The 24,938-nt window shown below is 44.1% G+C and overlaps 1 protein-coding gene across 1 annotated transcript in view; it reads left to right on the top strand.

Annotated features, from left to right (window-relative positions):
• The window catches only part of HAO1 (hydroxyacid oxidase 1), a 34,035-nt gene extending 24,429 nt beyond the window's left edge, over positions 1 to 9,606 (top strand). The window contains exons 6-8 of the mRNA XM_063125313.1: positions 3,980 to 4,138; positions 6,451 to 6,520; positions 8,820 to 9,606. Coding sequence (XP_062981383.1) covers positions 3,980 to 4,138; positions 6,451 to 6,520; positions 8,820 to 8,890 — 300 coding nt within the window. The 3' untranslated portion in view covers positions 8,891 to 9,606. The remainder of the gene's footprint in view (positions 1 to 3,979; positions 4,139 to 6,450; positions 6,521 to 8,819) is intronic.
• The last annotated feature ends 15,332 nt before the right edge of the window (positions 9,607 to 24,938 follow it).

Raw genomic sequence — 24,938 nt, 5'->3', positions numbered from 1 at the left:
TAATAAATACAAATTAAAATGCGCACCCAATAGTTGGTCTTTTTGTTTGTTTGTTTTTTAAAAAACAATCATCTGCTCACTTGAGCATATTTCTATAACTTAATTCATCCTATAATCCATAGCTATTTCTAATGCAATCCACAAGAGAAACAGTGCAATGGACAATGGTCTTTCTGTTGCCCATGCTTCTCATGTGCCTAAGGAGGAACTTTTGTGTTTTGCTTGATGGGGAGATGTGGAACGTCTTCATCCAAGGGAAGTTTCTGCATTGCCCTGCTCAGAGGCTGTGCAGGGGGTGGAATTTAGTCTCATTCTGAGTAGCGTAGGCAAGGATGAAGACAAGGCCAGCGCTACCATAGAGGCCACTCAGGCGGCCGCCTAGAGCGCAAGGTAAGGGGTCATCGAATACCACACCCAGAAGCTGCTCTCCCACAGCAGCTCTGAGAAGGTGGCTTCTGGGCGCACCGTTCCGAAGCTGCCCGCCCGCCCCAGCGTCCTGGCTTTGCTTTGGCTGGGAGCCCACCCAGCCGAAATGAAGCCATGCCCTCCCCCCCACTCCAGTGTCCTGGCTTCGCTTTGGCTGGCTGGGTGCCCAGCCAAAGCGAAGCCAGGATGCTGGGGCGGGTGGGCGGCTTCGGAATGGCACGCCCGGAAGTCACTCTCCCAGAGCGGCTTCTGGCCGGGCGTGCCATTCCAAAGCCACCCCACCCCAGCATCCTGGCTTCGCTTCGGCTGGGCAGGTGAGATGGTGCCCCGCGCCCTGGTACGCTGGGGTGGGTGTAGGTGGGTGAAAGCAGCTCACCTGCCTAGGTCGTAAAATAGTCTGGCACCGGCCCTGGATGAAGAGTTACACACTAAATACCTGGAGAGTCAAACTGATGGATTATATACAACTATGTAAGCCAGTGTGAAGGTAGAGATGGATGGATCCGAAACTTGTTTCTGAAACAAGTTGTTTCAGAAACATCTTGTTTCTGATGCATGTAAATTTTGCATAGAATCATAGAATAGTAGAGTTGCAAGGGGCCCATAAGGCCATCGAGTCCAACCCCCTGCTCAATGCAGGAATCCACCCTACAGCATCCCTGACAGATGGTTGTCCAGCTGCCTCTTGAAGGCCTCCAGTGTGGGAGAGGCCACGACCTCCTTAGGCACGTGTTCTTCAATAAATCCATTCCATTCTGCCATCCTGTTTTTGTATTAATTTGAATTTTAAACGTCTGCACAAAAATTAGTATTTCAGTACATATTCTTTTCTCAGAAAATACACACTTCTAAAACTGTTTTCTCTCATAATACACACCAGAAACCCCATTTGTCCTGAGATCCACTATCCCTCACACCTTGCAAGGGCTGTGACCTTATAGTGCAACTTCCTTCTCCCTGGTCACGGCAACCTCTCCGCTTTTCCAGACAGGTGTTGCTGCAGCCAGTGGCCCCTTTCTGGCTCCTTTGCAAGAGAGAAATTCTTGAAGTGAGAAGCAAGCACAGATCTGCCTGAGACGGAGGTTATGAAATAGAAAATATTTGCATGGCTTTATGAAAGCCATAAAATAAAACACTGTAGACAATTTTGGGGCTTGCCAATCAAGCAGCACAATTCTCTACATGTTTACTTGGAAATTCAGCTCCACTGTGTTCAAGGGGACTTGCTCCCGAATAAAGGTTCATAGGTTTTTAGCCCAGTACATTTGATTCTTAAACTACTAGGCCTTGGAATGCTAACCCTTTACATTTTTAGGTAAAATGTCTGAAACCTGCTCTGAAATGAAAGGACACAGTAGGCCATAAATATATATTTTTAAAGAATGAAACACTGGAACAAAATCAAGCTTCATAACTTCTTCATGTGGCTAGAGAGACCCAAACCTGTTGCAATTCTTCAAATGTCACCTTTAAGCTCATTTCGATTCATTTCAGATTGCAAGCTTCATTCCCCCACCCCCGCCCATTGTGCCTATTCATGCCTGTTTCCTCAAATGTACACCTCATCTGTGCAGTTTTGAAATGTCCTCATTCTTTTGCCGTTGATTAAAGTAATTTTGTGCACATTTTTCAAAAGTGTGCATTTTCCAAGCGCATTACCTTTTGGTTCCGTGAATCCCATCACAGGCTGAGAAATGTATGGACTTTTGCGCGTAGATTGTGTTTGGGTTCATGTTTGCTTCCAGGAAGAGTGAACTGGGTAAATTCTGGTCAAAGAGGAATTGAAATGAATTTTTCTTACATCCCTACATAGAATGATGAGCTATTATATAATGCTTAACCCAGAACTGTCTGCTCTGGCTAACAGCAGCTCTCCAGGGCTTAAAGGAAGAGATGTTTCCCATCAACTGCTAACTAAGATTGTCCTTTAAAATGTAGATGCCAGTTAGAACCTGGGACCTGGCGCATGCAAAACATGTGCTCTATCACTGCGCTAACCAAGTTTTGTAATAAAAGTAGCTATTTGGAGACTGAGTGAAACTCTTTGGTTCTTGAAACCCGACTAAATGACTTAACTTAATTTTGTTTTTTGAGAACAAATTGAGTCCAAACGAGTGAATGTTTCCTAGTGTCTAGTTAGATTGATGAAATGTGTCCCTTAATTATGGCTTGTTGTCATACTCATGTAACAGCACTTGGCACAAGATGTCTGGATGGGAAAGTGAGCCCTACATATGCTGAAGTGGAACCAAAGTATTTCTGGCAGCCAAGCAAAACCCAAAGAGGAAAAACAACCCCTTTTATTGTGTGCCAGATGACTAGAAAAACCTCAGTTGGAATATACAAGCAAATTGGACTTGCAAGTTTTGATTTTGCCTTCAAAGAAATGAGTCTTGTCCCTGCTTGTCTCTTATAGCATCACTTTCTGGGTATAAAACATCACTTTGTGTACACACATGTTCCTTTGCTGTCTTACACATCAACATATTAGGCTTTGGCGAAATTGTGGCCATCTGATTTAAGACTTGTAACTCATCTGTCATTGCTTTGTGTCATGTCCAATTATGATCCTGAGCAAGTAGCTGAATTGTTTGACATGTGCTGAATTGTTTGACATAGGTTTTAGTGTGCAAAATAAGCTGATTTCATTGGCCAACTAGAATGGTTCAACAATGCCCATTCTCCTAGGAGGTGATTATTTTGCCTTGTTCCAGAGAGGATATTTGTTATTCTAATCTGTGGAAGTTTAGAATCGAAGGCTTTTTCAGTTTGTTCGGGCGATACGTGGAGTAGCTTTGTATGTATTATCTTTGTTTGAGCTATGGTGTAGTTCAGCCTTTCTCAACCTGGTGCTTTCCATATGATTTGGACTACAACTCCAAGCATCTCTTACCATTGACCATGCTGGCTGGGGTTGATAGGACTTGCAGTCAAACACATCTGGAGGGCACCCTATGTAATATTCTCTCTCAAGAACTACAAGTCCCAGAGTTCCTTAGTCCACACTAGCATGCACACGGGGGAGGAGCCAACAGGGTGTGGCAACTGATTGGTAGCAAGAGAGAAGGATGAACACTGTCATAATCAAGGATGTTGAGAATTAAGGGACCACAGTGAGAGTCAGTAGTGCTGTTACATGCCATCAGAATGCAGCTAGGGAAATGGGTGATCAGCCAGAGTATGTGCAGAAGTGCTTTCTGCTCACCCATGCCGTGGGTCTTTTTGGATGTCTGTAACTGGAGCTTTAAATGTGTAGCTTTTAAATTAACATTGGATTTAAATCAGCTTTCCTCAACCTGGTGCCCTCCAGATGTTTTAGACCAACACCCATCAGCCTCAGCAAAGATGGCCATTGGTCAGGAGTGGTGGAAGTTGTCATCCGAAACATCTGAAGGACACTAGATTAGTGAAGGATGGCTTAAAGGTTCACATACAGCACGTGAACACAAAAAGGACAGTTGTTAAACCATTCAACTTCTTGCCTAGTGTTTAGAAAATGTTTACAAGGTGTTCCTTCTCTTTCTCTCTCTCTCTCACCCCCCCCATTTTACAGATTGAGGTCTTGCCCGAAATAGTAGAAGCTGTAGAAGGAAAGGTGGAGGTGTTCGTAGATGGTGGAATAAGAAAAGGCACAGATGTCCTCAAAGCCCTGGCCCTCGGAGCCAGAGCAGTGTTTGTAGGGAGACCTGTGCTCTGGGGTCTTGCCTCTCAGGTAATTGAATAAGTACTGCCGTGGTTACTGGAAACAAGAGCAGATCTGTGCATTCATTTTTCAGTCAGGAGGTTTCCTTGAAGGTACGGTGCCAGATCTGTTGTTGCATACTATGCGTAACTACACATGCTGAGTTGAAACAAGGGTCATCACCATTTTGTAAAATGGAAGTTACTATTTTGTGAAACGATTCTCCCTTTGCAACCCCTCCTCACATTTGGGCAGTCTTCAGAGTACTACTGGACAAAGGCAAAGTTCACAACCTTTTAAAGTAGCAATTGCCCCATTAATTGAAACCTTGATCAAAAGTGGAACTCCAAACTTATAAAAATCCTCCCCAATATTTTCCTTATGTGTTCATTCAATACGATGGGGGGACACTGAGGATTGAACACTAGTGTTCAGTCAATGCTGCACCCAGCTCATGTTTGACTTCCTGTTTGAGACATAAATTGAAGAAGCATGAGAAACAACCTCTTTCATCACTCTAGAATAATCCCTATTATCTATATACCATACAGGTTACATCTATAGGGGCCCCATTCAGACAACACGCTAAAGCATGCTGCTTAACCACAAAATGGTTAATGGAATGCATTCCGTTAATCATTTTGTGGATAAGCAGCGTGGTTTAGCATGTTGTCTGAATGGGGTCATAGCTTAACTTCAATATCATACGAGTGGACTTACCCTTGCTTCCCTTCTCCCTGCAGCCCTCCTTTGAATCTCCCTAATCTGTTCCCAGAGCAGATTGAAGGGGTGCACAGGATTTTGCAGGGTGGTGGTGGTGTAGTTCTGCTTGTATTCTCTTCTTACATTAAAACTCTAGGTTGTTTCTCCCTCTACACCCAAGAGTTCCAGGTTTTGCACATCATGGACAACAACCCAGGAAGTGGGTGAGTGTTTGGGAGCCAATATGTTCGCTTGCTTCTATGTGCTCCTGGACAATCCATAGTTAACAAACTGTGGGTTTGTTTATTCTGTGCGAACCGGGTCAGTATGTTTTACAGCATCCATATGCTTTTGTATGGTGCCATTCTAGCCAACTTAATCTGTATGTACTAAAATATGGTAATATAGGGTAACTGATGCTCAGTATATGCCTTGGAGAAGAGAAGTCATTACTAGTGCTATGCCAAATATTTCCTTTCTTCCACTTTTGGCATTTCATGGGGAGAGCGGTGGGGGTGAAATGAATACTCTTGCAAAAGAGGCTGGGAAGGTGAGAATTTTGAAAAACTTTCTCCTTGGGGAGGAGAACAGAATTTCTGCTTACCTTTTTAAGTGTGGCTGAGGAGTCTTCTTTCTATTTTTATTTTTACTTTAAAAGCACCCCATGTACTTTGAACAGGACAGACCTCTTTATAGAGAAGTTTCTCTAGTCTGGCAGCTCTTTCTGAACTCCCATGAGACTATGTGACCTTGCCCTCTCCTATTGGCATTCAGAAAGTGCTTCTGGGCTGAAGAAGCTTCTCTGCGAAGCAAGAGCAAATGCAGCTTTTAGAGCTTTAGAAAAACTCTGTTCTTTCTTGCAGCAAAAAACAACAACAACAAAAGCTTTTCTAAAGCTCAAAAAATCCTTTTTGTTCTTGTTTGGAGCAGCCCAAGAAGACTCTTTGCAAAGAAATTTCTGCAGCCTGAGTTCTTCCTAAATACCTATAGGAGATGGTAAGGTCACGTGGTCTCATGGGAATACAAAAAGTACTGCCAGGCTGGAGAACTCTGTCTGTAAAGAATCTTGTCTTGGGGACATTCTTTTTTTTAAAAAAATTATAAAATGCTGGAGGAATTTTTCAAGTAAAAAAAGCACACGCATATACAAAATTAGAAGTTCCTTCAGCTACCTCGCAAACTGAAAAAGGTATGTTTAAAACCTGTCTCCTTCCCAAAAGAGAAAAAATATTCAAAATTCTACCCCTCCCTGCGAAAGAGGCATTAAAAACAACACCTGTTTAACAGGACGAGAGAAAAAATCTCAAAGTTGGGGGGGGGCATGATTTGGCATAGCACTAGTAATTGCACCTTGAACCAGGACCATTAACCAACTTGTGGGCACCCAGACATATTGTTCCGTGACCCAAGTGGAGCGCCCAATGGAATTAAACATCGAACCTAGGAAGGTTCATTCCTGGCTGCACCTTCAAAACCAGCGACAGTAGCAGCTGAAATTTTCAGTAGGCTGGATTTAAAAACAAACAAGTTTGTCCCATTGGTGTTTACTAGATATGTCTGATACCTTATCGAGGGTGTTGCCTGCCTTAAAATTGGAACCACAAAATCTATGTTTATGTAAAATGTTTTCACTTAATTAGGGTGAAGAAGGTGTGAAGGAAGTCCTTCAGATATTGAAAGAAGAGTTCCGCTTAGCAATGGCACTCTCTGGTAAGTTGCAAAATATATACCTGGATTTTTAAAAGTATTTTTATTTTTATTTATAATATTTATATACCACTCCCCATTCAAAATTTTGGAGTGGTGTACAAGATAAAACAGAATAAAACACTTTAAAATAGATTTTAAAAGCAGCAACATGTACAGTGAAGCATGGCTGGTCGTTAAGGAAAGGCTTCCTGGAATAATGACGTTTTCAGGAGGCACCGAAAGGAATACAAAGTTGGTGCCTGCCTGACCTCCAGAGGCAGGGGGGGCCACCACGCTGAAGGCTCTTCCCCTGGTGGACTCCAATCGGAGGATGGGGCTATGTGGAACCACCAGGAGCATGCCCTCGGATGACCTCAGGTTGGTAGGTGAGAAGGCGCTCTCTCAGGTATCCTGGTCCCAAGTTGTTTAGGGCTTGTTTTCTCTCCTTTTGTATGTCATATTGGGATGCTCCTTGAAATGCAGGGACAGCCCATAACATGGAAATTAGAGTCTTGCACAGTGGAACGTTACATAAACTGCCTGTACTACTTAATGATTTGTGCCTCATGCAAAGTTCTTTCCTATCATCTGATCCTTCTAACTGGAAATGCTAGATATTGAACCCAGGACCTTTTCCATGGAACACCTATGCTTTGCTACTGAGCTGTGGCCCATCCCCTTTGCACACTTCCTTTCCATTCAATGGAAGCCAGTGGCTCCAAATCCATTCTGGGTTTCCGTCAGAACCAAGCAAAACTCTAAAGGAGTTCTGAACCCGATCCCTAAAACAGTTCAGCACCTTGGATAGTTGATTTAGAGTTCTTGCTGGTTCTGAATTAATTGCTGGGTAAAGGGGAATAACACCAATGGAAAATGGAGAAAAAAGAGGCGAGCTCTGGTGCTATGTACGAATGAGCAATGAACTTTTTATTATTTCACGATGTAAAAAGCTCTGAATTAAAATCAGAATGGATTTACAGCCCCACTGAAGTTGAATCCACCAGCCGTTACCATTTCCATTATAATAGAACTTCAAGACACTTTCAAAAAAGTCATTAAAAAAACCCATCTTCAATAAAATCACAGAACATCACAAATGAAGGGTCAAACTACCATATTTCTTCGATTCTAAGACACACTTTTTTCCTTAAATAAACAGGTCTAAAAATGGGGTGCGCCTTAGAATCGATGGCGCCTTAGAATCGAAGAAATACGGTAGATGCAAAAAGACTCTATTCCATTAAAAAGGGTCTGAAACATCCAGTCTCCTTAGCTTTATTGGTTTTAGAAAGCTGAGCAAGCAGGGCTTTCTAAAATTGCTTTGCTGGCTGATTGGAGCCTACAGCGCGCCCCGTGCAGCTCCGGCCCTCGTCAGCCGCGTGCCAGGAAGACACGCGGCTCCAAGAGTCAGGAGGCTCACCGCCCCCAAGCACCGGTTCCCCCCTCCAGCCACCGCGCTGGGAAGCGCGCGTCCCGCCTGGAACCCCTCACGCCCGCGGAAAAACCTGTGCTGCTCCACCGAAGCTGCTCTCACGCGGCAGCTCCAGCTCCATTCGTCTCTCTCCTCCACGTGCAGGCAGGCAGCCAAAAGAGGAAGTTCCTGCAGCAGCCGCGAGCCGGGAGGAGGAGCTGGGAGGGTAAGCGCCTGTTTTTTGCTTACCCCTAAGCTTCTCCCAGCTCAGTGGCCCCAAAACCCAGCTCTTTCTAAGAAATTATCATAAAAGAGGTTCAAAGAAATTTATTTTTTCTTCAAATCAAAGCTTTTTTTCCCTGTTGGTGGCACTGAAATTAGTGTGCGCCTTAGAATCGATGGCGTCTTACAATAGAAGAAATACGGTAGATATAACGTTAAAGATGTCTTAGTATTTAACATGCAGGTTTTCTAAAAATACAAATAGAATTAAATGGGGAAGGGGGCTGATCATTATTGCGATCAGAGCAGGTATGGAGAGGGAATTTAACCCCTTCTTTCAATGTTGTGATCCTGAGGAAAATTCCTCCTCAGAAGTTGATATTTTCTTTGGGTGGTGGTGGAATCCCCCATAAAGATGTAGTGATGCCCACTTGATGTCTTTGAGGAGGGCATTCCGTGGACCAGTGCCACCTCTGAAAAGGCCCCGTTATCGGTTGCAAAATCATTAGCCTCTGAAGGTGGGGACACTAGAAGCAGTGTGTGTGTGTGTGTGTGTGTGTCTAATGCTGACATAAGAAACAGAGACAACAAGAGAGAACAGCCCTTTAGATAAAATGATTGGAGTGCCCATTTGGGACAGATAATCATTTTGAACTAAGTTGCTTTTTTTTCTTTTATCATTTCCAGGCTGTCAAAATGTGGAAGCCATAGACCGAACATTGGTACGGAGAGATCAATGGACTGCCTCCAAGATCTAGCTGTGTTGCTTGCCTGAGCTGAAACTGTCAAATTGATTGCAAATTATTTATCCTTTCTTGTCGAGAAATGGGAATCGTTGAGTGAATTTAACTCTCTGATGCAGGTTTCAGTTGGATCAAAATGAAATGTCCTTCTTGCTCAGTCTTTGAAACTCAAGACCCTTTTGCAAAAGTATCAGATAAGTCAAGGTATCATTGGAATGCCCAGAGTAGACACCATCTGTCACAGTAGTTCTAACTTTCCCTCCTTTTTTTAGCCAGTGTTTAGCAGTAGTGTAGTGGAGGCAGGACTCGCAGGCCCGATCTACACCAAGCAGGATATAACACTTTAAAAACGTTGTGAAAACGGTATATGTAATGTGTCCTGGGCCTGAACAGTTGTCATAACCATTATAAACCGTTATAGGCAGTAGTGTAGATCCTGCCACTGACACACAGGGGTGGCACTTTTCGATTTTCAAGGATGCTGAAGCCATCTGCCACTCCCGTCAGCTCTTTAAACGTGTGTACACAGAGCTACACTGAAACCTAGTTATAGCATCTCATGGAGTCATTATTGCACTTCAAATTCTGAATAGTCTCTGTTATTGCTTTCCTACTGAGGCACACCACAGACTCCTCCAAACCCTTATCAGTTCTACATCAGGCCTTACATTTAAATAACAACAGTAATGATACATCAAAAATAAGAAATAAAAATAAATCCTGAAGACTCATTTGTTCTAGTTTGCACGTGGTGTGCGAAAAATCATTAGCTGCTGCTACTGGTGTGTGTGTTTAATTGTAATTGTATGCCCACATTTTTATAGTGTGAAGGCAATTCACCCTGAAGGGTGGATTAAAAATGTTGTCGTCATCATCATCATCATCATCATCAACGATAGCCCATATGTAAGATGCCAGCACAGAAACTGGAGGGAGAGGGGAGTTAAACAAAATGTTTCACTTAAACATTTTGGCAATTGTGAGGCCTATTTAAACGATTGCCCTCTTTAGGTTAAGAGAAATAATATTATCACCACTGCTTTGCATGGTAAAAAGAGAAGAAACAAAATTACCGCAAATTCTACAGAAGGTCTTAAAATCTTTAGAGCTACATCGATGGAAGCTTTAGGAAGTGAAATCTTTTGGTTTGGGGGAAAGGAACTATTGTGATTAACCATATTTCCATTTTCTATCATCATCGTCAGTGATAATAGAAAATGTCCAGAATTAAGTCTTCGAAAATCATTGCCATTCCTCCAAGAAGCTCCAAATGGCATACAAATGGCTTCTAAGAAGTGTTGTGTTGTTAATTTTTAATTGTATTTTTTTTAAGAAAACAAAACAAAATCATAGATTGTGTGTGTGTGGAGAGGGGGGGAGGTAGCTACATTGATCTGAATGAATATATATATATATATATATATATATATATATATATATATATGAAAACACAATTTTCTAAGAACTTCAAAAAAGGCGCAAAGAATATCTGTGTAAATATCTATTCTCAAGCGGTGTCTATATACCACCTGTTCAAATGGAATGTCCTCAATCCATTGCATAATAGAAGGTGAGCAGTTACCTTTCTAATGCTGTAGAATCCATTTTCGCTGACTAGGAAGCAGGTAGATCATTTCAGAGTGCAGGTACATCAGTAAATATTAAAACCAACTACTTTAATGGGATGTATCTTTTGCATAGGCACATCTTAACTTTACTACTTAACTCTTTTATCTTCTTAAATGCAAATTCCACATCTCCATAGATAAACTCTACAGCAACGTTCAGCCATGCTTTTTAGGAGATGGGGCGCCTGGCCTCTGTGTTTAGCTGTTTGCCAAGAATTTCTCTATCAAATGGGAGTTGCTGAAGAGGTAGCAGCCACTGTATGGAGATCGAACAACATCAGAAAGCCAATTTGAAATTCTTTCGTTATTTCTACAGAGAGCAGGGGAAAACTAAAACTAAGTTTTAAAAATAAAAATAAAATAGCAATCAATGCAAAACTGATCACACATCAGGGGGGCCTTCTCAGAATCACAGAATCATAGAAGTTGGAAGGGGGCTATAAGGCCATCGAGTCCAACCCCCTGCTCAGTGCCAGAATGACCTCAGTGAACAGGGAGAAGGCATGTCCTTAAATTTTCTTGTCTTAAATTGTTCAGGGCTTTATAGCCTAGCATAAGAATCTTAAACCTGGCCTTGTAGCAGCTGGGTAGCACTGTATGGCTTTCAGCAGAGGTATTATATGCTGCTATGGAGTGGCACCTGAAACTGTTGGGTTTCAGGTGCACTAGATGTAGCTTCCAGACCAGACTCAATGGCACCCCTTGTAAAGTGCATTGCCGCCTTGAGTGCCTGCACCACCATGGCCAAACTAGCCCCTCTTGATAGTTGAATTTTCCTTAGGTCTTCCAAATGGAGCAAAAGCAGAGCATCCCCTCTCTGCTTACCGCTCCAGGTAAAGCTGGTGTAATTTGGGTGCCTGTGATAAGAAACATCACACAGGGGGCAGACTGCAGTTTTGGAATGCAACACAGCTGGACAGTGGCAGAGAGCTGAGTTTCGGGCAGCACTAGAAGGTGGGCAAAAGTGTTCGTATTGCGGAAAGCTCTGCCATCCCTGTTCAGTGGGAGGATCATATTCCCACCAGCAAAAAAAGAAAAACAATGATTTGCCCAACATTACTGTTTGGACGGAATGAATGAGAGGAGAAGTTTACAGTCATGCACTGCACATGTGATAAGTGTCATGGTCCCAGATGTCATGTCACCATTGGAGTCATCTTCAGAGGAGGAGCCACAACCATCAGAGCTGGTTGGCCCCTCAGAAGACCCTGGCAGTAGCCAAGATGATCCGGGACCCTCAGGGATGAGGCCTTTGAATCTGTTTGCTAGAGAAGCTGAGAGTTCAGAGGCAGAGGAAGATGCTGGACCATGACCTAGCCCCCGAGAACACTGGCAGCTTAAAAACCATGGGAGGGTGGTTGCCAGGCAAAGGAGTGCTTGCTTACTGAAAAGGAGTGCTCGTAAATTAGTTTCTTTTCATGAGGAGGATATCTGATAAGCCTCTGATGAGAAGCAGCTGAGTACTGGGTGGGGTTCTCGTAGCTTTAGCTATAACAGCACTCACTTGTGAGCTGCTGGAAACTGCCTCTGCCAGTTCCAGTATCTGCTACCTGGCTTCCCGTGCCTTGCTCTGTGATGGATGTTTGTGCTATGGACCCTTGGACTGCTTCTGTACCAAGTAATGTAGCTGATGGATTGACTGTGCTTGACCTTCTGTTTGTTACATTTATCCACCTGTTGCCTGAGGCCTCCAGATGAGAAAAGGTCTACTCACACATAGGGGCTTGCTCACAAGGAGGACTGTTTCATCTGAGGCTTGCTTGTGGCTTTGGACAGCTTCTGCATAAAAACAGCAGTGTAAGGCTGAGAGAGTTGTTGGAAACAATGTCAACCAGACCTTCCTAAATCCAGCTTTCCTTGTCTCGACTCCAGACTGCTTCCTTGTGTGAGTATTTCTCGACTGAGCTCTGACGCTCCCCTGCCTGCTCCTTGTCTGCTGTGTTGTATTGGGACCTTGTTGCCTGTGACCTGGACTGTTGAGACCTTGCCTTTTGCCTGATCCCTGTTTGTGCTGACCACCTGGGATCTCTCAGATGCTTGAACCTGCAACTGCTAGGCTCAGACTCTGGGGACATAAGAGCATCTATCTGTGGTCTGTAGTGGTAAAAACTAGACACAGGTTGCTCATCTCCATGGGGAATGAGGCAATATGATCAGTTAATGTTTGAGTGCATGAGAAATGGCATTTGTGATCCCTTTGTTGAACTTGCCAAATTGTAGTTTAGGCCCCACAATGCAAATACTGTTTGAGATTAATTTCTGGCTTGAACGTCTCCTTCCCATCAGAGAGTGTTGTAGTAGTTCAATATCTTTTGCTGACAGTTTTGAGAAGCCCTTGACACTAAACAATAATGGGACATAGGAGGAAGTCCAGCTGGGGTGTGATCTGGAAAGGCAGATGCAACCAAACGCTTGTCTCAGTTCGTAAAAATTCTCCACTTTATTTACTGTGACTTTTGGTGAGTTGCGTGGCAACTCAAAGTTGTGTGTACGAAGGCTAAACAAATGTTTCTCCATGTGTAATGACGTGTAATTTCTATTGTTTACTGCACTTACCAGAATTTGTTGCAGTGTGGACTTGGTTGCATGTCAGCTCCAGAAAACATCAGAAAGTGCTTATTTTAGGTAATATAAATTCAGAGATTGGATTGCAATATCGTGCGTCCGTGTGCTTGGGGGTCTCATTCCAAATTTGAGCCAAAGGGATGTCCATTGCTTAGCCCAATTTAGCTCGAGGGGAGTTCTCCTATGTTCTGGCTGAGTAGCAAACATAGTCGGAGAGAATTGCTCTGTGTCTAATGAACAATTTGAAGGTCATTGTCAGAGTGAGTTTATAGGTTTGTTGTCCCATGTTCTTTTAAACCCAGAGTTGATTGGCTTACTACGATGTTGATGAGCCCCTATGTATTAAGAATGGCTCTTACAATTGATATCAAGCTGAAGGTTAATGGAGATAACATTTGTTTATTAACTTCAGCCAGTTCAACACTCTGATAATTAAGTGGAAATTACAAAGTTTTGCAACAGCTTATAAGACATTGTTGTTGGGAGGAACAACCCAGAAGCTTGGGGGCAGTGCTCCTTTGACCTACTCTGGAGGACAGGCAGGATAAAAATTTGGCTGTGATTGTAGTTTGGAGTGAATAAGGGCTCTGGGGAGGGATTCCCAGCAATAAAGAATACTTTAAATATACCAGAAGCAGAAAATCAGCTAGGGACACAATTGGAACATTGGATGGTGATGGAGTTAAGAGTATTGAAGGAGGACAATGAGATTGCAGAGAAGCTGAATGAATTCTTCGCATCGGTGTTCACTGCAGAGGATACAGGACAGATGCCTGTGCCTGAACTGATGTTTTCGGGAATGGAGTCTGAGGAACTGAGGCAAATAGTGGTGACAAAAGATGGAATTCTCAAACTTATTGATAAACTGAAAACAAACAAATCATTGGGCCCAGATGGTATCTATCCTAGAGTTTTCAAAGAACTCAAATATGAAATTGCTGATCTTCTAACCAAAATATGCAATATGTCCCTAAGATCAGCCTCTGTATTAAAAGACTGGAAGATGGCCAATGTAACACCAATTTTTAAAAGGGGATCCACAGGGGATTTGGGAAATTACAGGCCATTCAGCTTAATGCCTGTTCTGGGTAAATTGATTGGAAGCATTATTAAAGATAAAATTAGTAAGCACATAGAAGTACACAGCTTCTTCAAAGGTAAGTCCTGTCTCACCAACCTTTTAGAGTTCTTTCAGAATGTCAATAAACATGTAGGAAGGGGAGGACTTCCAAAGGCTTTTGACAAAGCCCCTCACCACAGATTCCTGAGCAAACTTAGCAGTCAAGGAATAAGAGGAGAGGTCCTCTGACAGATCACTACCCGGTCCAAGAACAGAAAGCAGAGAGTAGGAATAAATGTTCAATTCCCCCAATTGAGGGAAGTAAATAGTGGGGTCCCAAAGGGATCTGTATTAGAAGCAAAGCTTTTCAACTTGTTCACAAATGTTCTGGAATTAGGGGAGTTATCCTATCCTCTGAGAAAGGGAAGGCTCTTTCTCATGACTCTTTTCTGGAAACCCCAGGGCAAGGTCTTCAGTCTTCTGTGTCCATTTCCTCCCTCCCCACCCCTCTCTATCTGTGTGAGTGTGATCTATGGGACACAGACCATCAAGAGGCTTTAGTTGAAGGGTTTTCTGTCCTCCACGCAGTAGTGCAGCTAGGTAATTTTAGACCCTGAACTTTGGACAGACATATGTTCTGATGTGCACAACGAGCACTTCTCTTCTGATGCCATCCATGACCACTCCGTGCTTTATAATGGCTTCTCCATTCCTGATACATTGCAGCAAAAGAAAAGGAAAAAAAGCTGTTTGCCATCCCCAATGAAAACCCCCCGAAAGAAATACTCTGAGCATGTTCAGTTTTTCATTTTAATCAGAATACCATCACTACAGGAAGGATACTGAATTGAATAGTGCCAACCCCAGGGGGCCCTAGTATGCCCACGCTAGTTCAAGGGCTGGTGCTAGGCTGGTTTCCCACTGCCCCATCACCTGCTGCTTTCTTGGTGGTCATCTGTGGGGGCAGGGAGTGTGCTGTGGGGCCCTGAGTATCTGCCCCAAAGTCCAGTCCTAGCTTGAGCCATGGCTTCCACACAATGAAGATCCCATCCATCAGTCCCAGAGTGACCTTCATCTTACCTCCTGGCACTGAGCTCTTTTTATTATTATTATTATTATTTTATTTTTGTCACCTGAAGCCAAACTAAACACAAGAGCTCTGTTGCAAACTATTCTTTAATGTTACCTTTCCCAGAGTACCAGAAAAGGGTTATGGGCGTCGGTGGAACACACACCGAAAAACAAAAATGCCACTTACGTGTGCAACTTGTTTGTCTGACTGAGAACTTCTGAACGCTCCTAAACGGGCTTGAGTAACTCCCTTTTGATCAATGAAGCAGTGTGGCTTTTCTTTTTCTTTTCTCCCCTCCCCCCCTTTGGTCTTGTCGGATATGCAAGATACTCCACGATGAAGCAAACCTGTGGAAGTAGGCAGGAATGGCTGTGCTTGTTTTGGCTTCCTTGAATGGCTTTCAGCCTGAAATCAAATACTGGGCACATGGGGAATGCTGGCTTCTGAAGTCATGATTGTCCTCTGAACCTCGTCCGAAGGCTCTCGCTTCTTTATAGAGCTCCTTTTCATGTGAAAACTTGGCTTTGGGTGACATGGAAGCCCATTTGTAAACACTCTCATCGGGCACACAGAGAAGTTGGCTTCCTAGAGTGCTCTTAGAAAGCTAGTTGAGCAGTATTGGGGCACTTTGTCACGGGCTCATCCACTTCACTCTGCATGATGTCAATAAATCAGTTGCAAGTGTTTCCTCTTCAGAGTTGTATGTTCTCTACTGTTGGTTATTTATTTATTTATGGCCTTAAAAGTGATTTGATCTCTCTCTCTCTCTCTCTCTCTCTCTCTCTCTCTCTCTCTCTCTCTCTCTCTCTCTCTCTCTCTGACACATACACACACACACACACACACACACTTGCACTTTTTTTGGTGATTGCTTGCAACCATTCCCAGACTCTCACCTCCCATTTCCCCCCCCCTTCTGCTACAGTTTCATTGGCCAATTCCCTCACCCCTCCACTTCTTTCTGGCTCAGTGAGCCCAGTCAATCAGGGATCATACATTGGACAGGATGACATCAGCAAACGATGTAGCTGATCAGATTTACCTCTTTGGTGGTTACTATGGGCAGATGAAGCCCATTAGAGTGAGGGTATGGCTTCCTGTGTGAGTCACATGGGTGATTCAAGCCAATCAGAAACCTTTCTAAGAACAGTTTCTCCGCCCTTTTTGTAGTGAGACCATGAAAATCTTTTGAGAAGGGGTCCCACTTCAATCTTGACTGGCATTTTCATGACAGCCCCTCCACCCCCATTTCATCTTAGCTCTCAACAATTTTGAACCGTCAGGAGATCCTTTTCACTGTTTAGGTTAGGCCTGTGTATTACTTTCTCTCCTTCCCCTATTTCTTGCCAAACAAAGAGGGGAGAATGATCCTGACATACAACACTGAGGCCCTTTCTACACCTAAGGATTATCCCAGGAAAATGGAGGGATTGTCCCTGCCTGCTCCCGGGTCCCCTGTGTGTCATTTGCATGGACAGGGATGATCCCAGGACGATCCTGGGGGAAAAGGCATTGTAGAAATGGCCTGATAGTCCTCTGTTTTGGTCAGAAGCAAGCTGCAGATGTGTACTTGCTTTCCAGCATGTACTGTTCTTAAAATGCAGGCTTGTAGCTGGGCTTTTCAGATGCACAAATGCAGGTGGTTAAGAAATAGCCTTCTGATGTGGGTGGGGGGGATGAAGTTTGGGGTGGGGGGAGGAGGAGGAGGAGGAAGTAAGTGCAGTGGAGGAGGAGGAGGAAATCCCAAGGAGGTCCTGGCACTGCATTAACAACTACCCTCCATCGTTCACTTTTGAAGTGGTGCTGTGTGTTAGTCATTTGTGAAGTATTCATTGGCTTGACATCATGGGTGAGCCAGAAGGTGTCTTAAACTATTCTACTGCTTTTGAACTGAGATGGTTGTCAAACACAGTTCTCAGTTAGTTTCCCTTAGGCTGCCTTGAAAACAATGAAGCACTAAAGTAGTCTGGATAGTCAGGGAGCAATCCTATGCCACCCCCAGGTAGTCTGTGGGGACTATAACATAGTTCAGATTCCTGGATCCAAGGTCGGAGTTAGTGTTCTGAGCTTGAAGCCAGTAATCTGAGCTCCTTGCCCCCTGCCTCTCAAATCTCGGAGAGGAAGAAAAGCAGGTGTGCTGGTGGGCAGGGAGGGGATTGGGCAGGCTGGCTGACAATGTATCCTCAGGTCTCCCCAGCCTCCTTCCTTCCCCCCCCCCTGCAGAGCCCCAGCTAGACAGGTGAAAACACCTGTCTAGCTAAAAATGCAGTGGGAGTAGTGTGGAGGTGAAGATCACCTCCACTGCTCCTCCCCTTCTGCATTGAATAGCCATAATCCTCCAGATTCAGAGGCTTATGACCATCCTAATAGGATTGCACCCTCATTTACTTCTTTAGGAGCCTGGGGTTCATAACTGGCAATGCAGCTAGGACTTGCTTGGGTTGGAATAGTTTTTCCTTCTTGCCTTGGAGCTGACACCATGACGAACAAGATCACTGGAGGGTGTTTTTCAGAAGATGGAGAGAATGAGCTTTGCCTTCTCGATGGCTTCTCTCAGGCTCTTGACATCCCTGCCAAGGAGGCCAGGCTAGCTCCATCTTTGTCCTTCTGCAAGTGGACAAAGGCATTTTTATTCAGACAATCTTTGGGCTTTTAAGCTGACTTATTTGCTGGTGTCGGTTTTAACTGGTGGGTGCCATTAATTGATTTATTAATGTGTTTTATCTTTGACTTTCAAGGCCCCAATCTCCATGGGAATTTACTGCGGTTGCGCTTCACGCGTCGGTGCAACACATGATGTTACCCCCACTCTGCAGCAACCACGGGTTTCAAAAAGTCAATTTTCACAAAGTTGTTTTGTGATGGATTTTTCCTTTAAGATGGCTTCTATGTGGTACCATTCAGGAATGCGCCCTGTATACCTGAATTGAATGCACATTAGTGTCTGTGGCCCTACACAGTGCTTGTTTGATGTTGCATCACCATAAGTGGGCTTTATTTATTTTTTCTCAACTCAGTCCTTCATACCGGTGCACCTCCATATCTACAAAGGCGCACAACCACTCCTTTGCAATTTCGTATAATGGCAGATAGAGATTCAGTGAGCAAGAGCTGTGGAGTTCCCTGGAAATGCTTAGAAATCCTAGATCTCCTTTTCATGGGGGTGGGGGGGTGGGACACAGAAGATACAAGATCAGCTTAGATGAAGTCATAGGAACATAGATTCCTATGAACTCATTTCTCAGGAAACTGTAAATTGGGGACTCAAGTGTGCATGTATCACCTACCAGAGCAGACTCCTGCATGTGTGCCAACCAGTGCAAGAGTCTGGAGTAGAAGATATGCCTGTTCATTTGTTTGTTTACAGCAGTCATGGAAACGTACATGCGGATCTGAACATGTGCGGAGGACAATTAAAACATTGGCTCAATGTAAATGCAACATTTATACTGCCGTTACATTGTGTATGGCATTATATAGCAGGAGTAACTGTGTCACCGCCCTTGGTGACTCCATGCACATATGCATCAAACAATGCTGTTTCCTCTGCTGCTTGGGCAGTAGCAGTGTTCCCCCTCTCCAAGAATCTGCTGCCTTAGCTGGCAACATGTGCAACAGGAGGAGTAAATCCGAATGGAGGGAAATCCAGCTTTAAACTGAATTGCTTCAGAAAGCATCTCCGTGTAGATTGGGCCAAGTTTGTATTTGATTCTTGTTCATCTCCTTGGGCACCATTTGTAGAGGAATTTAATAAGTAAAGAAATAATATTTGTGCTTGGTTTGAGATTTTAACAAGGTGAAATTGTTTGGTTACTGATCTTCCCAACGTGTAATTTGACTCCTCTGTTTATGTCATAAGGGATGCCTTCCTTTTTTCAAGGCACCTCCGTCTTCGTTTGTGATGGCCTTGGGGTGGTTTGATCTGAGAAGCTGGTGCGTGCTCCTCTCTTGCTATGGAAAAGGCCAAAGTGGCAATTGGATTCTTAGTTCCAATCGGGGCTGGTAGCTTTTTGTGCATCAGCATAGTTTCACCTGAAGTTTTATGGTCTCAGATGGAGCACTTAAAAAAAGCAAAACATTTTCATGTTTCAAAGACTTTAAGGCAAACTTCAATGAAGTGTGATTCATGTGTTTTCCCAGTGCAATGTAGTTTCTTCTGACAGCGGCAGGTGGTTAAGAAAGCAGCATTAAGGGACACGAAGCAGTTGCTCTCCTGTACGATAAGACCATGTAAACGTCTGTTTTTCGATTCAGGGAGGGGGAAGCCTTGAAGCTTTCACATACCCAGTAAGAAACCAAGGTTTTGAGCTGCCAACATTTCTTCCTATTACGTCAAGGGATCACAGAGTTTAAAGCTTAGTCAAAAGTCCTGTGTTTTCCCCTCTCCTTTAATCCCAAGGCAAATGTTAGGCAGACAGCACCTCTGCTTTGTGCATTAAAAACCTGACTGAATTTGAAAAAAACCCCAAAAACTTGCAAGTGCACTTCGGGGATTTTGAAAAGTGCCATTTGGCTGTGAGCAGACTCTGGGAGCTGCCATTCTGCTGGTGGGGTGTGAGGGACGGCTGCCTGGCCTCCATTCATAGCTTTGCTGCTACTGCAAAGATCAACGGGTGACTATTTTGTTATCTCTGGCAAAAGCCGGGAAGGCAAGCGAGGGGAGGGGGGCAGCTCAAGTTAGGCCATGGGTTTTGAACTCAGTGGGATTTCTTTACCAAACCTTTCCATGCGTGAACAGTAGCTGCTGAACAGAGTCATTGTGTGGAGACCCCTGCACAGGAAAACAAACTTTTCAAAACTCTGATCATTAGCACCTTGGACTTTGTTTGAACCTTGCTCACTTATAGAGCTCCGAAAGGAAAGTCCCCCCCCCACACACACACAATCAGGTGCACTGTATATGAAGGTAATGTTTTATTATGTGATGAAGAGCATAAAATTACATGCTCCCTGCTTCCCCAAACAGTGAGGAGTTCCCCAGGCAATGCTACAGGCTTTAATTTCCTTTGAAAGAGAGAGAGAAATGGAGACTTATGAGATCTTTGTAATGTTTCTTTTATTTATAAATAGATGAGGCAAGCAAAGCGTTAGCAGAGCCAAAGGGGGCTCCAAGCAAGGCAGGAGATTTGCTGTTGCACTTCGGGACTCCAGAGTAGGATGGCCAGTTGGGCATCACCAAAACAAAGGGGACGTAGATCTTCATAATATTTGGATATACCAATTTATATGTACAGATGAAAATTCAGAAATAACTACTATAATTTAAATAGAAAGACAGTGCATCCGACCATAGTGGACAAGACTGAGCTTTTCTATGGGAGGTATTTGCTGTACGCTTGTCATTCCTTATGGTTGTTTATGAATTCTTTAGACAATGTCATGGATCACCAGTTTTGCTTCTGTTCGTAAGCAGTACTTTCTGTGAGGTTTTTTTAAAAGCAGGGAAAATGGGGTCTTTAGTCTGATGGTGAAAGAAAGCGTGATTTCCTCTTGTGCTTTTGGGCTATTCCGCTATAGCACATTGCCACCTAGAGGATATGTAGCACAGAAGCAGGAAGAGGAACACTCTTCATGTAGTGCTCAGACCTCAATTCTGCAATGAAATTGAAAGTAGATGCAGTGGATTAACAGCCCTGTGACCAGATGATCGCATGTGCGCCTGCGAATTCAGCTGTTGCTCAGGTGCTAACTGTTGATGGACAACTTTAAGGCCCCTGTGCTCCCTCCGTTCTTGTGGGATCTTAAAACAGGCTTTGGACTGGATCGCCCCTCAGATATGGGACACCTTGAAATAAAGGACAGTCTTCTGTAAAATGGACAGGTAACCGCTCTCCTCCAGGGAGAGATCCAGTGTGGTGTAGTGGTTAGAGTGTCAAACTGAGAGTCAGAAGATCCGGGTTCTAGTCCCCACTTGGCCATGGAAACCCACTGGGTGACTTTGGGCCAGTCACAGACTCTCAGCCCAACCTACCTCACAGGGTTGTTGTTGTGAGGATAACATAGAGAGGAGGAAGATTGTGTATGCTGCCTTGGGTTTCTTGGAAGAAAAAAGGCAGGATATAAATGCAATAATAATAATAATAATAATAATAATAATAATAATAAATAATGGCTTCACCTTCACCCAGCTCACATTGCACTTGCTCTCTCTCTCTCTCTCTCTCACACACACACACACACTTACACACTTTCTCTCTGACAAACTGCTGTTTCAATCTGCCAAATGCTCCTCTGAGTCCACACCTGTAGGTGCCTTTTCTATTCAGGAAACATCCGCAGCCATTACTGAACCACAATGTTGTTTTCTGAATGGTCCTCACTCCCATCAGGTGTTATTGTAGGCCAGCCTTCCCCAAGCCCGTTCCCTCCTGACCTTTTGGACTTCAACTCCCACCAGCCCCAGCCATGTGGACAGTGGTCAGGAATGATGGGAATTGTCATCCAAACCTTCTGGAGGGCACCAGATTGGGGAAGGTGGATGTAAGCAAAACTACAATGATAAACCCCTTCACAGTCATCGTTCGCGAAGCAAATCCCCTGCAGTAATCCCATCTTAATGAGGAAGGACCAGAAAATAGAAAAGCAGAGCTGCTGGGTTCCTGGCAAAATAGTTTTGAAGCCTGATGTCTTGGCTTCCCCATCCCCCATGAACCCACAGTCTACACGGATGCTGAAGAACATGGACAGAGCTCTTAGCCTGCCACCAGGATATGTGGCTCTCCCTTTCCCATGGGTGGAACAAGTACACCTGAGCCCAAAGTTACCATTTTATACTCAGAGCTTTATCACACCAGCGTTATACTGTGCAATCACTGTGAATTGCATGCAAAGGACTCCAAAGTTTTCCATTTTATAATCTGCTTTTATTGTGAAGTACTTGAAGTTTTTCAGTTTATAATCTGCTTTGACTGTGAAGTACTCCCAGGCATCCTGCTTTAATTGTCCTTGAAAGGCAAAAGGATCGCCGTATTTTGATACTAGATTTTGAGCGTATTATTTGTTGTTTTCCGAGCGGCCACTGGGGCACAGGAGCAGGATTTGAAGAAAAATTAAACAAACGCGTACATCTGTGTAATCTTTAAAGATAAAGACATCAAAATTGGCACAGTAATAGATATTAAGGAGAGCTTTAAGCATACCAAATTTGAATCGGATTGGATCAACCATTGTTTTTTTATGATTATTTTACATTTCCCCCCTTAAACCCATTTCCTGGTACGCAAAGGATCTAGCCGCCTGGTAGCAACAACAACCACAACAACGGTGACAGCTTAGCGCTGTAGGGGATAATTCGAGGGAAACAGGTACATGGGATGAAGCTTACAGCCTACTAATCTGAACCTTCAAATACACTAAAATAAGTGCAAGTTTTTAACAAAATATCTCAGTCTTTCCCCTGCCCCTGCCTGGAGTGCTCCCATTCAGGCATGTGGCCAGCTTGGAACAGGAGGTTCGTAGAGTGGTTTAGGACTTCAGGGTGGATTTCGTTTACGGCTTTGGCAGAATCCAGGAGGAAAGGGGAAAGGATGCCTTCTTTCTTTCTCACCCTCCTGAGTATTTTATTGCTACATAGCAGGGCGGGTAGTGGGAAGGTGATCTGGAGAGTGGTAAAGGGCCAAGGTTTCTCTTTCCTACCTCTCCTTCCTCCTGAAACATCCCTGTATAATGTAGGGAGAGGACCTTTGATTTTTAATTCCACATTACACACACACACATCCTAATCTTCCCCTCCAGGATATGTACTACAAGCTCTTAGGTGCTTGAGCCTGCCAATGTCCTCACCCCACACCAAACACTCCAGATTCCCCCCCCCCACATCTGACACCCCAACATTCAATGCATCCAGGAAGCTCACAGATGCTCGTTGGACTGTTTTGGGGTGTTTTGAATTAGTTGTGTATGGGTTTAAGTTTACGACCACACACTTCCCACCCCAAGTATGCAGAAATCATTGCCAGACTTTTGGATGACCTGGTTTCACCCCCAGACTGACAAGCTGCTCAACCACCTGGATTCCCCCAAGTACGAGGAGATACTTGAGTCAGAACCAAAAGTTCTTGAGCAAAGCTAGGCTAGAAGGACAGCAAGGAAGGCATGACTTTTTGTCAAGCATCTTCTAGAAAATTCTTCTACACGTGGACTAGCTCTTGCCCCACTGTCTCGAAATGGGAATCCTGATTGGCTGCTGTATGTCCTGTTGAATGGAACCTGACCTCCTCCTCAGAGCTAAGCCTCAAGGTAGATCCATCTGTCAAATCACATTAAAACCTAGAAAAGGCAGGAAGTGCTTCCCATCACAATGCCCTTCCAATAACATGCAGCTTTACTGCCCAACTCTAGACACAGAATTCTTGGAGATCAGGTCCCATTTTAGGTTTTTGGTAGGCTTCAGAGAACCATAGCTACACATTCCTAGCACACTGCTAAATAAAATGCCGAGAAGCTATCTCAAAGATCTCTCTGGCATTTCTCCAACATGGGCTAATGACATCAGTTGCTATAAACTACTTGCTTCCACCAGGATGAATTATTTAAGTGGTATCCTGCCGGAAGAAGTAATTAGCCTTGATTCTGTGGGTGTTCCTGCAGTCCTCTTTGGCTGACAAGTAAACCCAAATGAGTGGATATGGTTCTCACAAGCAGCTCCACATGAGGATGGGCTAGCTGCAAACCACACCTGAGATGCTTGTGCCTTGTAGGGGCTGCTGTGATACCTGCTTTATGAGGATCATCAGAGCAGCATGTTATTGCAACTGGCCACTGACGGTTCTTTGTGGGACATTTTGACAATGCAGTGACCTTGCCGCGCAGCTCCTGCTCAGTTTGCCAGTTTTCCCATTTCAAAATAAGGAAACCCAACTTTTTCATAATAACTCGGGATTTGTCAGGATTTCCTGCCACGTGCAGGAAAGTTCCACTAGAGAGGGCACTGTTTCCATGGCTGTATTGGGGGCATGTGGTTTCTGCACACTTCCCTGGGTAATTGGAGCTCGTCCCCAATGCAGAAGTGAAGTGGGGAGCAGAGCAACGATACTAGACCATCGATACTAGATCATCTACAAGGGGTCCTTCTCCTTCTGCCAAAGGAAGTGAGGCAAGTGGCTACTAGGAGGAGGGCTTTCTCTGCTGTGGCACCCCGGCTGTGGAATGAACTCCCCAGAGAGGTCCACCTGGCACCTATACTGTACTTCTTTCGTCGCCAGCTGAAGACCTTTTTATTCTCTCAGTATTTTAACACTTAATTTTAACTTAAATTTAAATTTTACTGTTCCAACTCTGTATTTTAATCTTATATCAATTTTTGCTGTGTGGTTTTATCCTAGTTGTGCTTTTTATACTGTATTTTGTATTTGTGTTTTTAAACTGTTGGTTGTTTTATTATGGTTTTGATTTTTGTGAACCACCCAAAGAGCTTTGGCTATTAGGCGGTATAAACATGTAATAAATAAATAAATAGACTGAAGGGAAACCGACACCTGAGATACTTGTGCCTTGTAGGGACTACTGTGATGCATTGCTATTAGGCATGTGCTCCGCTCCGATTAGAAGCGCAGAAGCAGGAGCGAATTGGCCTGCTCCGCCTTGCCCAGAGGCGGAGTAGAAGCGGACCGTGGACCCCTAGAAGCAAGGCGAAGAGAAGCGCCCATTTTCGGAGCGCTCCGGTTTCCGCGTTCTGCTTCTATCGCCATCTTGAAACATTTCGCCCATAGGATTGCATTGCAGAAAAGAAAGGGGGAT

The sequence above is a fragment of the Elgaria multicarinata genome, chromosome 4 (assembly GCF_023053635.1).
Source record: "Elgaria multicarinata webbii isolate HBS135686 ecotype San Diego chromosome 4, rElgMul1.1.pri, whole genome shotgun sequence".
Classification (NCBI taxonomy): Eukaryota; Metazoa; Chordata; class Lepidosauria; order Squamata; family Anguidae; genus Elgaria; species Elgaria multicarinata.
Note: the sequence above shows the minus strand (reverse complement) of the source record. Positions and strands in the feature narration are given on the sequence as shown.